Here is a 14,929-nt window from a genome sequence, read left to right as displayed (position 1 = left end):
CAGTCATTTGCACTTTCTGAACAGTTCCCTCCTCCTGTTCAGTGTAATCCAGCAGATTTTCATCCATGTGACAGTGACAACCCGACAGCTTTGACTTGTCATGGTCGTCTTTTATTTATTGCAGTAATACCCAAATATAATGAGTGGAATTATTCACATTTAAATGGCTGACCAGAAAGTAGTTACTGACATCATGGTTTAAGATTGGGCGGAAAAAAAAAAAATCTATGTGATTTGTCTTTATCAAGAAAAAAAAAACAGCCTCTCCATCTAATTTCATGGTTTGTTTGGGATTTAGTGAGGGCGCTGGAGCATCAAATTATGCAATCACAATATGGCAAGCAATATGCTCAATTCAAAACCAATGAATCATACTCCCATATGCGCCGTAACTGTTGCAGTTTTTTTTAATTGTTGTACAATAAGCTAGATCATAATTTGTTGAGCATTTATTCAACAAATGTTATTTCAAATATTTCTTTGTCAGATGACATGACATGGCGTGGTTACAAACCTGTCATTACAACCACTGATTGATGGGTTGTAGAGTGAATTCTGAAATAATGAACTGCGATGGTATCCCGTCCGTTAGAGGTTAATTTGTCATTGTACAACCAAAAAAAAACATTTGTTCTAGAATCAGATATAAACCACAAATATCCTCGAGGGATGCATAACAAGGGGGGAGTTTCCTTTTGGTGAGCCACCTTTCTTTGTTTGGACTGAAGCAGGACAGCACATAGCTGGAGCGTGACCCATTGGCAGACAGGTGGTAGAGAGTCCACTTTCATTAATTAACCTTAACAGCAGTCTATAGGACGCACCCCCTTCATGACCTCCAAGACATGATGAATGGTCCACCAGGGGCCCTTCTTTCTTTTAATCTGGGCTAGTGTGCGTGTGTGTGTGTGTGTGTGTGTGTGTGTGTGTGTGTGTGTGTGTGTGTGTGTGTGTGTGTGTGTGTGTGTGTGTGTGTGTGTGTCAATGCTTCTGCGTGTCACCATCACAACGGAGCAGCTGGTGGAGTGTGGGTCCATTTAAACGATCAGAGGGACACTCCGCCCCAACATACGCAAACCCGTCCAAACACACTCACTCAGTCCCCTCAATAGGCCGCTTAAATCTGCGACAGTCTTCCTGTGATCAGCTTGGTGTTTCCCAGGCTCATCTATTAGCCAGGACTGATTATAAATGAGGCTTGTTAGATGCCCAGAGCTGATAAGAGATAAAGCTACTGGTAAAAATCAAAAGATACTGAGATATGGGGGAAATAAGTATCTGGCGAGACATATACAATTTATTTAAGTTATAATATATTCAGAACTATTTAGAGCTGGAGCTCAGAATCTAAAACAAATGATATGATGTTCAAATGGGAATCAGGGCTTGGGGGGTGTGAGACTCTTGCTGTAGGGTAAACCCCATTCAGAACATTGTCACTAGGTTCTGGAGCCATTCCACCACAGACAAGAAGACAATGACAATACCATTGCTTCATCTGTGGGTTCACACCCGGTTATGTTTTGGTTTGATCCCGTGTTTTGACTACTGCGGTGCTGGCTGCTGCCAAGAGGAGGGCTCTGAGATCAATTAGCAGCTCTGTTTGTTAGAGAGAGAGAACGAAGCGGAGAGAGCTTCAACACTAGCTGATTAGTGTAGCTTATCAACAAGCAGGGTATTAGCTGGGAAAACATTGTGTTGGCTAACACATGTAACATTAATGATGATAAACAGATGCTCGGATAATGGATGGAGGAATGCGGGGCTCCCTTGTTTGCATCTCAATGAAGGAAAATGCAAAGAATGCAGGATGTTTATGGCTCTGATGATAGGCCTCAAGATTACTGAAGTCAACCTCTGGGATTGGAACTGCCTTACATCGAGGGTTAAAGAAAGTAAAGGTCACATGGAAATACGATATATATAAATAGGAATTCCTCACAGGGATCATATATCATCTTATGCAAGTATATTTATACGTGTAGGATCACCCACTTAAGCCATAAACTATGTAAATATAATACTCCACATCAACATTCTGGCATCTGTAGCCCTGGCCTTCATCAACAGTAGCCTGCAAAGTGTCTAAATAGAAGAGAACAGGTTGTTTGGTGGCTCAGACTCTGCTCCCCTCCACTTCCCAATCCAATCCAACCATCTTAATTAGCATGGGCTATTTATTTTACGGCCTCCAAATTGGCAGCTTCGCTCCGCCAGCTGATGTCTGGCAAGAGACAGGAAAGGAAGATTGTCGAGGAGAAGGAGTTAGAGAGGAGTGATGGGTTGAGAAGTGTGAAATATTTGAGCTGAAGGGTGAAGATTAGCAAAATGGTTATAAAAGTGTAGCTTGTATTTAAGAAAAAAAACTAAAATGATCAACTATGTCAGCCCCGCAGAGAGGCTGTGTTTACCCTGTTGTCTGCAGTATTTCACTTAAAACGGAAGTGTCTCCAGGAAGGAGAGAGAGCGTCTGAAGTCTACATATGTGAACAGAAGCTAACAGATGGTAAACTGGAGCTCTTTGCTTAGAGCCACAACAATCTGAGTCCATTGAAGTGTTTGAGGAGTTACAGATAGCGCTATAGCAAGCCCTTCTTTGTCTGTTCACTGTTACTAAGCAAAATGATCAAGGTGGCTGAAGGGAGCCTGTCGGGTTCGTCTTTACACTAAAAACTTTATGGTGCCGCTCTGATGTGGGGCCTTTTAGCCTTAGCTCACACCTGTGAAAACATACACAAGCAGAATGACTAAGTGTGTATGCATGTGTGTGTGTGTGTGTGTGTGTGTGTGTGTGTGTGTGTGTGTGTGTGTGTGTGTGTGTGTGTGTGTGTGTGTGTCCGTGTGTGTGTTGGGTTGGGCCTAATAGGGGGCACGTTCTGCCTTAATGGACGGCACACCCTGATGGCATAGGTCACATCTGGCACGGAGACATACTGTCATCACACACACACACACACACACACGCACGCACGCACACACACACACACACACACACACACACACACAGACAGCCCGCATGGAAATTTAAGACAACACATCTCAGCCGGGGGGAGACTTGGACTCTGCCTCCATCCCATCAGCGGTGTGTCGTCCCTCACCGGACGGGGGGAGAGAGGCGACATCACAGTCACAGTTAATGCACTAAATCCCATGTCAGCAGTACCGTGCCTCAGGGTGTGTGCAGGTTAAATGTAAACCTGCAGTTCCATCTGTTTCAATGACCACCACCCTATGGGGTTCAGGTTAATGTTTGATTTAGTGCTGAAAGAGTTAATTCTCCGCCAACGATTAAACCTGCTTGACGACAGACTGAAGGGGAGGTATGAGTGGGGCGGAGGGTTGTGAACTGGGGTAATGATCGGCCAGAGAGCAGCGTGGAACATAAATAGTGGTGATTTACTTACCCGTCCAAGAACAACACCTTCAGCCCCAATGTCTCCGGAAACAAACACCGCTTGCTAGGGACAGCATGGGATGGAAAATTAGAGAAAATGGATAGAGAGACAGATTTAAAAATGAAAATAACAAGAGACTGACACATTTAAAGCCTGTTCCTTGGCACAAAGTAGTTTTAAAGATAAATGTTCAGTCTCTAGTCTGCTTTCAGCACTTACAGCAATAGAAACGTAGAGGACAAGTCATCAGGGGAACTAACTGCAAATATGTTAAAGCCATATTTATTTAATGTGTTTTATAGATGTCTAACACTTGCAGAGTTGAAATCAAATAACCATTAAATATAATTTTGTCCTTTTAAACAAACTGCAATCACACAGTGACCAAGTCAGAGACGTTTGTTTACTCTCCGGTCCAGAGGAGAAGGGCTCAATCTAAACAAGAGAATCCATTAGTGCTCGTAGTAAATGTTTGAGAATGCTGTGTCCAAGGTTATTTTTTTCTCTCTGAACTTCCTGTCGTAATTCAGCTGTTTGTTTGAAAGGGGGTGGTTAGACTACCGCATGCGTTGCGGTTTGTTAACCTGTTTTATCTCAGATGAAATCAAACAACGTGAGGGTGTGTTTCCTATCAGCCTCACCTGACTCCAACCGTTAACCCTTCTCTCCCATCAAGTCCATAAATCCGCAAGACATCCAGAAGACATTAACAGCCGCTCTGACAGAACGAGCGAGGGACAGAGAGCGAGTCAAAGGCGATGAGCTAGCATTTGGATGACAGCGGGGTATATCTGTCTCCTGAAGCTCCTTGTAAACAGAGATGCGTTCACACACACGCCGTACAGACGGATGCCGCCACAGACGAACGCGACTGCTATCGCTGTGCGTCGCTCACACAGTCGTCGGCGCAAAGCATCCTGAGTGTAGAGAGAAGATTTAAGGACAGAAGCTCTCTCATGCGTAGGTGATGTTAAAGGAATGTGTTGGACCATTATCCCACCAGCAGGACCAAACTGAATGATCAGTCTTCCCCTCTAGCCGGTTGCCATGTGTTTGCTCTGTCTTTTTACATCCCGTGAAGTCGTGATGTAAAGTAATTGTCAGTGTTGGTGTGTTCCGTCTGTCCGTCTGTCTGTCCACCGAATATCTTCACAACTGTTGCAGACAGAAAGATGACAGAAAAAGCACATTCCTCAGGCAGCGAAGGGGATGAAAATGAGATGATCACCTTGACCTTGAGAAAACCAAGTCAAGGTCAAATTTCAACTTTTGTAAATTTTTTGCACATATCTCAGGAATAGAAAAACACAACAAAAGGAGTTATATTCATGAAAGCAAGGGGATGAAAATTAGATCGCAACCGTGACCTTGAAAAACTAGGTCAAGGTCAAATTTTTACTTTTATACCTTTTTAGGTAAACATCTCTGAAACCTGATGAGATATAATCACAAAACAAAAAGCAACAGGAATCCAAAAATGTGTAGGTTAGGGTAAAATTTTGAATTCAGGGGTATTGCGGGATGTTGCAGTCTCTGACTGCCTTGTTCTAATCATGCAAAAGTTTGCAGTTGATGAATTTCACCTTGGCTCGGCCACAGTTATAATCATCTGGAAAGAAGACTGAAAAAGTAATGATGGTTATTATTAAGATTAACATTTCACATATTAATTTAAAAAATGTAATATAATTTGATCATAAATCTTAACTTAATACTGACAAAAGAATGTTTGCTTCCAGTGCCAGTCTCGAACCAGGACTTTGGCAAGTACTCAAAGTAAACCGTTTCCAATGAACAAATCTGTTCTGGTCAACTGCTGAGCTGAGATAAGGGTCATGGTGGAGGTTGATGAAATGGATGGAGAGTTTTGAGTCAATATCCACAGAAAATTCAGGACATTGACCTGAATTGCACTTTGCGGGTACATCAGCAGTCTAAAGCACTCAGGACACCCTTTTCAAATAAGTGGCTCACATCTATACTTTAATCCCAAAGTGTCTGACATGTCTTCCAAATGCGGTGAAGGAAAATGCGAAAACCCAGCATCCAGCAGCACTTTCATCCTGGTGAGCGCTTCCGCTCTCAAGAAAATATCTCTATTTTCTGTGAGTAAATACGAAGGGAAGCTGTGAAATTAATGGCGCCCACTGTTCTTGAAAGCCACACTTTAGCCTCTTCACTAAATGCCAGCTCTCTTCATGGTCCGAACTTTGCTCGCTGTGGCTTTCAGCTTGGAAAATCAACATGACTCTCCTTCACTTCCGTCACTGCACTGGTGAACAATCTGAAGTTCTCCTGATGGTCTTAGAGGCCCAGCAAGATGCTTGAGTAAGAGCGGAAAAAGCCGTTTGCCACATTTATTGAAACCAAAAACGACCGTAGCACAGAGGCTCTATCTAGCGATAACTCCCTGCAATTTTGGTTTTGATTGGCTCTATCTGCACCTATCTGCCAGCTGTCAGACTAGTATGAAAATGACATCATCCTGGACACAATTTTGCCACTAATGGCTTAAAATAATTGCACACATCTGAATGTATGTAGATTTGTGTGAAGCATTGAAAACTCTGGCCCTGCATTTGAAGAAGTCTGTAGTCAACATATCTCAAAGTCTCTTTCTGTCACTCTCATATTTTTTTTTCTGTAGTTGTTAGCTGCTGTTAGCCATTTTCTTTAATCATGTCACTCATCGTTTAATCATAATCTCACTGCCATGATGCACTGAAGAGAATCTAACATGGGAAATGTGCTTATGCTGTTCTTCAGCTGAAAGCCATCTCTATAGGGTGCTGTGAATAAATATTTTTACATTCCCTCTGGTAAATCTGTGTTGAATTTTGCATGCACATTGATTTATGCACTATTATTGCCCTCAGCTTTCATCAAAGAATCTACAATTTTGCCTGAGTACCTCTCATATCACAGACCTGTCTTGATGAGGATGTGTGTGCGTGTGTGTGTGTGTGTGTGTGTGTGTGTGTGTATGTGTGTGTGCGCGTGCGTGCGTAGGAAAGAAGTTTCTGCAGAATAAATCAAGCTGTTTATTCATCCTTCCTTGATTTTGGTGATTGAAGCCTTTCACTAATGTCACTCTCAAAATCCAGATTTTCCAGGAGTTTATGATTTAGTTCATGCAAAGTAATGAAGATGTGGAAAATTTGTGATCAGAAGGAAAAATAACAAAAGCAAAAAAAAAACTTAGAGATGAGATGAGAGACCCAGATGTGGCTTCTAGTGGAAAAACTGTCAAGGTGGTCCATATATATGGAGCATAGACTACCCTCCATTTGGTCGACCAACTGGGAGGCACAGCTTTTCAGTATCCACCAAACAACAATATCCACAACAGACCAGTTAGCAGTCAAACAAAAGGATCACCTGCAGCTATTGCTATGTCCCTGTTTACCTTAATCTTCTGAAGTCTCCATCTCATTTCCAATTTTTGCCTTTCCTGCAGGTCCTGAGTGCTCCAGAAACTTCACCTCCAACAGCGGTGTCATAAAGTCGCCTGGCTTTCCAGAGAAATACCCCAACAACCTCGACTGTACTTTCATGATCTTTGCCCCCAAGATGTCTGAGATCATTTTGGAGTTTGAGAGCTTTGAGTTGGAGCCTGACGCGACACCCCCAGCTGGTGTTTTCTGCCGCTACGACAGACTGGAGATCTGGGATGGTTTCCCTGGAGGTGAGCAACCATCGAGCAGTGCTGGTAGCTTAAAGTGAGGCTGCGTGACTGCTGGAAAAAGTTGGCAAACAATTTCTCTACTACTGATTAAAAAATGGTAACATTTGAAATTGAATACACTAATAGCCTTTTCTCACACAGCCTTACAATGATTGCTTAATTTAACAAACCTGAGCGAACCACAAAAGGACTGACCGACATTAATTGGGAACATTTATGGCTCTTTCCTACACGCAACTGGTGCACTATATTTGTAATGTTTTACTCATTCATTCATTTTGTGAAGATGAGACAAGCCATAATAGTCTTATCTTCAGCCACTTATCTGAATCACAGGTTTACATTGCAGTCTATCCCAACTAACATTTTCAAGAAGTGGGGTGAACCCTGAACAAGTCGCCAGTGCCTCACAGGACCATATAGACAGACCTACGGTCAATGTAGAGCGAATGATTCACCTAAATTGCATGTTAGCCAGAGCAACAGCGCTACCCACTGCTACCTTCAATGCTTTATTGTATAAGTTTAAAGCAATCCTCGCAGCAGAAGGTTATCATAAACACCTTCTCTCTTTTTTCAGAACTACTTATCGTTTTAATATCTTAATAAGAAATGTCACTTTTATTACATAAATGTAATCTTCAAAACTATAAACAGTGTACAACAGTTCTAAACTTTCTCTCGTTTCACCACAAGAATAGCAAAATTGTTTAAATGTGCATAAGTCCACCATTCAGAAATTTGTTATCCTGTTATGTAGAGTGGATAACTTCAGCTCTAACTTGATTTCCGCAGATTTTTTTCTGATGAAGTAAACAACTTTTATTCAATGCGATAGCATTATATAGGCCAGTAGACTCACAAGTTTAACCATGCTTGGCAGGAGTCCAAGAGTCATCATGAGTAGAATGGTTAATCTCTCAGTGTCAAACAGTTCCTTATTACAACAGCCCCCTGCCCTTCCTTTTGCTGTCACTGGATACATTGTACCGCTGGATTTGTTAGAATCAGTATTGGGAATTAGAAATGTCATTTAAGCTTTCATTTTTATTAAGTTGTTGCCCTTCTTCTCAGACATGAAAAAAATCTTAACAGAAATGATTCTTTCCTTTTGAAGATTTTGTTTGTTTCCCACTCTGATGCCTTCTTGTCCCCAGGTTGGGCAAAGGCTGTACTTGTATAGATTCAGACACACACACACACACACACACACACACACAATGAAACACCCCAGCAGAACAGCATCTTTGAAACCCATCTCAAACACCAGGAGTGAGATAGAACGAGAGGTTGAGCCGTGTTCAAAGCGACTCTTCCACGATCGAGGGCGACGCTTTGAACTCAGCAAGTAAAATCATCTCTTGAAGTTTTCAGTTTTTCTGCCGGCTACTCCAGCTCAGGGTGCAGATAAGATGAAAGCTCTTCTCGCCCGTCATTGGCTGAAAATTGGAAGAGTTTTCCAACCTAATGCATATCACTATTATCTCCCCTAACATACTTGGTGATAAGGTTGAAGTGTAAATCATAGCCACCTTTTCAAGTCAGTTAGCTCAAAAGTTCAAAAATCTCCATAGATTTGAAGAGGTCTGCAGTTCACTTTCAATGATTTCCTTTTTCCATCTGTGTCTTCTCTCCTGCATGTGTGACTTGTTGCATGTGGGTTGATGTTTTTATTAAAACTTTCAAATGTTTGTTGAGCAGAAAATAAGACTCTTTTGAATTATTAGTTTGAAGAATTCTACTCCTGTAAGCTGAACTGTAAAGCATAATAAAGCCGAATGAGACCAGAATCTTTAGTACAGTGAGCGTATTGACAGCAGAAACGGAAGTGACTCCACCGTTTCAACATGCTGAGGTTCTGCATCCTTCAAGTGTTATTTCATGTGACAGATAGCCGTGCATAAAAATACACCATGGAAGAAAAATAGCATGTTTGCTTTTGCCAGGCAGCTCCCATGGTGCCTATTGAATCGATAGTGCATTAGCACAGAAGGTTGGAGGCATGCTAGCCATTGGGGTGTGCATAGGTGGGCGATGTCCGGGCGAATGCAGGCCTCCGTGAAACAACAGGGGAAATCACACCTCCCAGTCTTAACAATCTACAGTTCTCGCACCGCACACTGGTGTTGTGAAAGAACTCTCTTGTCCCTCTTCCCAGAGGAATCTTGAGGCAGGCAGGACTTCATAGGGAGGTTCTTTAAAATTTCATAAGGCTGGGGAAGTCATGCAGATAATCTGGGAGATGGCATTTTTTTGTTCAGCCCAAGCCTTAACAGGTTTAAAAGCACACCTAGATTCTCACGCACATGCACCAAAAGCCAGGGTTATGAAGATTAATTTGAGGCATCACACCCCAGGCCTCTCGGTCCCTGCGGTCTGCACTTTGCCATTCCACTAGGAGCTTGGCTGGAAGGCGTATGTTTTGGATGACGGGGGTCCACAGGGAGGCAGGACTGTCACTCGCCACTGATCACAGCATTACTAATCACAGATAAGCTGCAGGTCCCCACACACCAGCATGAACACACACACATACAAATGTGCATGGATCACAGCACACATCAGACATAGGCCAAGGTCATTGTGCTCTTTTGCTCTCCCACTCCCTTGTTACGCGATCATTCTTGCCCCATGTTTCTGTCTCCCCCTAACGTTCCTCCTCCCCTCACCTCCCACTTTTTCCTGCTTACCCATTCTTCTCTGCTCAGTGGAACATGTCCCTGTTGTGTTTTTATTGCTCTTCTATTGTCTCTCCCTCGTATTCACTTGTCACTTCCCTCACAAAGTTCACCCGGCCATGGCCGTCGCCACCTCAAGTCTTAAAAAATTGAAAAGACCAAAACTCAGAGGAATTTATAGCCACCAAATAGACTGAGACTGTGACCTGCCCACACCACAGATCCCTCTTCCAGCTTACTTTCTTTGTGTCTGACCAGCAAGCAGGCACGGACTGCTGAGAGTCAATTTCCCAGGCCTTCTTTACAGGGTTCTGTGAAAAAATACATGTGGTGCTATACCTCAATGACACACTAGTTTTCACACCTCCTGGGGGGGTTTGGTAGTTAAATGCATGTCTGACATGTCTGTGGCAAATAAACAAATATTGAGTCAACCCAAGCCTAACAATCTGTGCTTTTCTCTCCTGCTTCTTTCTGCTTTTAGTTGGTCCATATATCGGGAGGTACTGTGGCCAGAACACTCCTGGCAGGATCATCTCCTACACCGGCATCCTGGCACTGACAATCAACACTGACAGCGCGATCGCTAAGGAAGGCTTTTCTGCCAACTTCACCGTCATTGAAAGAACTGTTCCAGAAGGTGAGTTGGTGTAAAAAAAACAAAAAACTAACAATCAGGTGGATAGGGGTGTCAAAAAGGCAAAAGCAGGAGTAGGCAAAGGCATATCAGGTCTGCAGAACAAAAATGAAGTCAAAGTCCACACAAATTTGTTCACTGCATTGAATTGAAAATGGGTACTTGCAAGAATTAGAGGGCAATAAAGTAACCCCCATGGGTCTATTAAGAAAAGCAAGAACAAAAGTTGTCTGTAACTGAAGCCACACACAGTCCTATTATGACAAAATTCCCACACATTTAACAGAGCTTAAGAGTTATTAAATAAACACCTCCTGCTGAACGTGTTAGAGAGTACAAGTCTGCCTCCCGTGGTTTACAGCATTTTTACACACTGTGAGTTGAGACACGCTCCAAAAGGAGGCTTCCGCAACAATAACCACCTTGGACACACACTCACACACACACACCCCAGAGGCTTTTACATGCAGCATCGTCATCACAGAGCATGACCTGCCGACCTCATTTTGCAAAATGCTTCGGTTAAACATTTCATTAAGGAAGACGACTGCTAGTAGGAGCCATAAATCTGTCCGGAGGCTGGACCACCCCAAAGACACATAGTCAGTCTTTGAACAGGAATAGAGATGGATGACAACAAATCTACTAATCATCTCCAAAAAGGATTTTCTCTCGCCCAAAGGGAACTCTGAGTACACACACGTGCAACGACTGCAACAACCATTCCCTCGCAGTAATGAGCTCAGTAATCACTGATGTCATTTTTCATGAGACTTACTTATGTTGTTTTAATCACAGTTTTACGATCAGATTACACAAATCAAAAGCTTAAATTCACCATAAAGAGGCATAATGGTCTAATACGTTAATGTTCATGAGTTGCCAGGTCTTACATCACATACCGAGATGTATCCAAGATACAAAGAATCTCGAATCTTTCTTTGTACCTCTCCAGACACACACCACTTGAATCATTCATAATACCCTCATGTATAATACACACTAGAGTTTCTGCTTCTGCAAGGAAATGGTACACTCTAGCTGAAAACTACTGATGAGAGGTGATAAGTTGATGAAAGGAGGCCTTGTCTTTTGTTCTTCCCCCTTTTCTGTGGATCTCATCCTCTCCTCACCCATTCACTCTCGCTATCTTCTCAGCTATTAGCCCCACTTTGGTTAGAAACATGTGGGATCACATAAAATCTTTGGCAAAAGGCAGTCACTGTTTTATGTTTCAAGTTTTTTATGTGGTATAATCTAGACCATGTCGGTCTGAGAACAACAGTTGAACAGAGAAACGCAGATAGGAGTGGAGAGGTGCTAGACGGTTTTCTCAACCACATACTGAGACGCAAACACATTCCCACACGTGATCACGTACAGTACATATGTAGCCAAGCATCGACACTGTAAATGCAAACACTCAGACTGACCCAGTGACTGAGGTGTGTTGGCAGTGTGGCAGATGGGAAGACCATCTGTGTTAGCTCATAGGCAGCAGCCACATAGCTACTCCTCATCCTGTGTGTCCACGAGCACATGACTGCTTTGTTGGGCAAAGCACCATGTGTTTATGGCAGTAGTAGCTTTGTGTTAAGAAAAGTAGACTTGTGACTCAACTGTTTGCAATTTGAAACACTGTCAAGGTCCTTTAAGAACAACCCCATCAATAAACAAACAATGAGAAGTACAGTATAATTGAACGCATGCAGTTTTCAGTGTGTGTCTTTGCATACTTCTGATTGTGGTGACATTATAGGGTTCCTTTCCAGATTAAATGGTGGTATTGGTTTGTCCAAGTCATTCTTTATGGACATTGATGTCAGCATGTCTGACCTCCAAGGGTTAGAAAGGCCATTCCCAAGCTTGTCCCTCTGAGTCTTTGGCCGAGGAGCCCAGGATATGTGGAAACGTCTGGTTCATGTCAACACAAACAGGGGAAATCGCCTCCTACTGTGAATACCTGGGCCATTGAGTGATATACTGCTTCAAACTACAGATATTAAACTCATCTAAACTCCCCCAAGAGACAAAGTTGAGGAAATCATTGTGTGTGCAAGAAGATAAATTGCCCATGGGTGAGTGAGGGATCTTTTCAGTGGAAGAAATAACTCGGGTCAAAGTAACTTTAATGCCTAATACTGGTTTAAACTTAGCCCATGCTCAATGTTTTATGAAGACATTTTTATGTCTTAATGCTGAACACTTCCATCCCGCTTCCATTAAAAGCTAAAGAGAAGGAAACAGGAAGGATTAACCGAGGCGTCACTGACATGCTCTCCTTTTCCGGCCAGCAGTGCTGAGTGCCTGTCATGTGATGTCCTCATCCCCAGAGATGAGCTCTGAATCTGGGGACACTGAAACACAAGCTGGGAACAGTTTAATACTTTAAATGCTTTGAAATGAACTAAAAATCTCTTCTTCTCTTCTCATCTCCCTCCCCCCCCACTAGATTTTGACTGCAGCGACCCTTTGGGAATGGAATCGGGAGAGATAACATCAGACCAAATCATGGCCTCATCCCACTACAATCCCAGCTGGTCCTCAGAGCGTTCCCGACTCAACTACTATGAAAATGCTTGGACGCCAGCAGAGGACTCAAACAAAGAATGGATACAGGTAAGCAATTATATTCAAGTTCCGTGTATAATGTTGTCGCTTCACTCACCAACGGTACAAACTAAAGTTAACCATGGCAGGATTGGTAGATTCACCTGCAGTACATTTTTGAAGGTCGGTCAGCTTTGGAGGAGTCTGCTATGGAAGACAGTTGGAGCGTTGTGTGTCTGACCTTCATTCACTGAAGGTGCAACTTCACTTTGACGAGTTTCAACATTTTTGATGATGAACGTCAACTGTCCTGACGGGCTGTCATGTGGTTGAGTCAACCTACCTTTCTGTGTCTTTTCTCCCCCTCTGTCTTCCTGTCTTTCCTGATATCTTCCCTTTTCCTTGATAAAAGCAGTTGCCTCTGGGGATGCTGGGATTTTGTTCTTGTTTCCCACCCAGTCTCTTTCTCTCACCCACAGATTTTTCATCTCAAACCAAGTCCTGTCATATTTTTCTTTCTGTCAGCTTATCTGCACAAAGCAATCATCACCCAACGGGCGAAGTTTATGTGGAAAGATTAAGGATTTATTCCTTCCATCTCTAAATGGGAAAATCATACTGTATATCCCAAGACAACCCCCCTCCCCCCTTTACCAGGGACACAAGCACAGCATCACTACAGAGGCATTTAAAACATGTTGGATGTATTAACCGAAAGCCTCCAGGCCTTGTAAATGCTCAAACTGTTTTTTCTTCTCTGCTGTTTTTCTACAGTCATTGGTTCGTTGATTCCTCAGGGGATAAATAATAAGGCTGACCCAAAGCCAAATATTTACTTTGGGAGGGCCATAAGCAAGCCTTTCCTTTATTATTGCAATGAAAATATTGTCCTGAGGGCCTCCATTGCTCGCTCAGAGTAATTGAATCAGTGTTTGAGCATGCATGTGTGTGGGCTTCTGTGCAGTCTCCCAAGTGTGCACGTATTCCTGGCTTTTTGGGTCTAGCAGGGTCCATAACATGCTGCGGAGAATCCCATCATGTGTCTGAGTGAATTAGAGGCTAAACTTCTGTGGCAGTAAGTGTTTGTGGCACATGAAAGTCTGTTACATCAAAGTAGTTGTCTGTCTGAGAGAGAAGTCCGTTGTTCACAGTCAGATGCATGAAGCAGCGCAACACCAAAGGATGCTACTACTGTATATTAGTTTGCCTTTTTTTTACAAGGAACAACAATAATATCTTTTTTGCACCAGATACTAACCCTAACCCAGATTTGAAACAAAGAAATAATCAATAGATTGCGGACTGATCATATTGCAGATTTGATATGCAAGAAAAATCTGGATTTGAAAGGGATGTGCTTTAATTGGTATGCAGATTTCTTAATTCTTACAATATCAAAAGACTGAGCGGGGCTTGTCTAATTTCTAATTTCAAATGCACCAAAAGATCGAGCTCTGTGGTTGCCACATAATTTATGTTTTCTACGAAGGGTGATGCACTTGTGCTGAGCACTCTGAGCAGAAGCCCAATTATCACAAGTGGTACTAAAAAAGTAGAATTCTTCGTCTTTCACTAAGCTCGTCTGTGGTGTTGCAACAAGCTCAGGGCTCCTCTCAGCACGTTCATATCATCTGCATGCGCCATCAGATGCATAATAATTAGTTCATTATTTATTTCATTATCATTCCCTGACTGTGGTTTGATGCAGACAGTTTTATTATTCATGACTGCCGGCCTTTTGATTCCTGGGCATTTTCTTTGTCCTCGCTTTCTTTCTTCTTTTGTTTTAAACATAATCTAGAGTTGTGCTCCATTTTAATGCTACCACATTCTGATGCACAGAGTAAAGGAGGGCAAGATGCTAGAGTCTGTGTGCTCTTTTCTGAGTAATTAGATTGTTGTGGTATGGTTCAGCACTGAGTGCTGGGTTAGCCAGGACATTAATCAGTCCTTTGGTGTTCACAAAGATGGACAGATGTCCTCT

At 42.7% G+C, this 14,929-nt stretch overlaps 1 protein-coding gene across 3 annotated transcripts in view; it reads left to right on the top strand.

Moving 5' to 3' along the window:
* The window catches only part of nrp1a (neuropilin 1a), a 58,239-nt gene that overhangs the window by 20,813 nt on the left and 22,497 nt on the right, over positions 1–14,929 (top strand). For all 3 annotated transcript variants that reach the window (XM_068303985.1, XM_068303987.1, XM_068303986.1), the window contains exons 5-7: positions 6,853–7,080; positions 10,243–10,398; positions 12,848–13,014. In XM_068303985.1, the coding sequence (XP_068160086.1) occupies positions 6,853–7,080; positions 10,243–10,398; positions 12,848–13,014 (551 nt within the window). The remainder of the gene's footprint in view (positions 1–6,852; positions 7,081–10,242; positions 10,399–12,847; positions 13,015–14,929) is intronic.

This window comes from Antennarius striatus, chromosome 20 (assembly GCF_040054535.1).
Source record: "Antennarius striatus isolate MH-2024 chromosome 20, ASM4005453v1, whole genome shotgun sequence".
Lineage (NCBI taxonomy): Eukaryota > Metazoa > Chordata > Actinopteri > Lophiiformes > Antennariidae > Antennarius > Antennarius striatus.
This window is presented reverse-complemented; position numbering and strand designations above follow the sequence as displayed.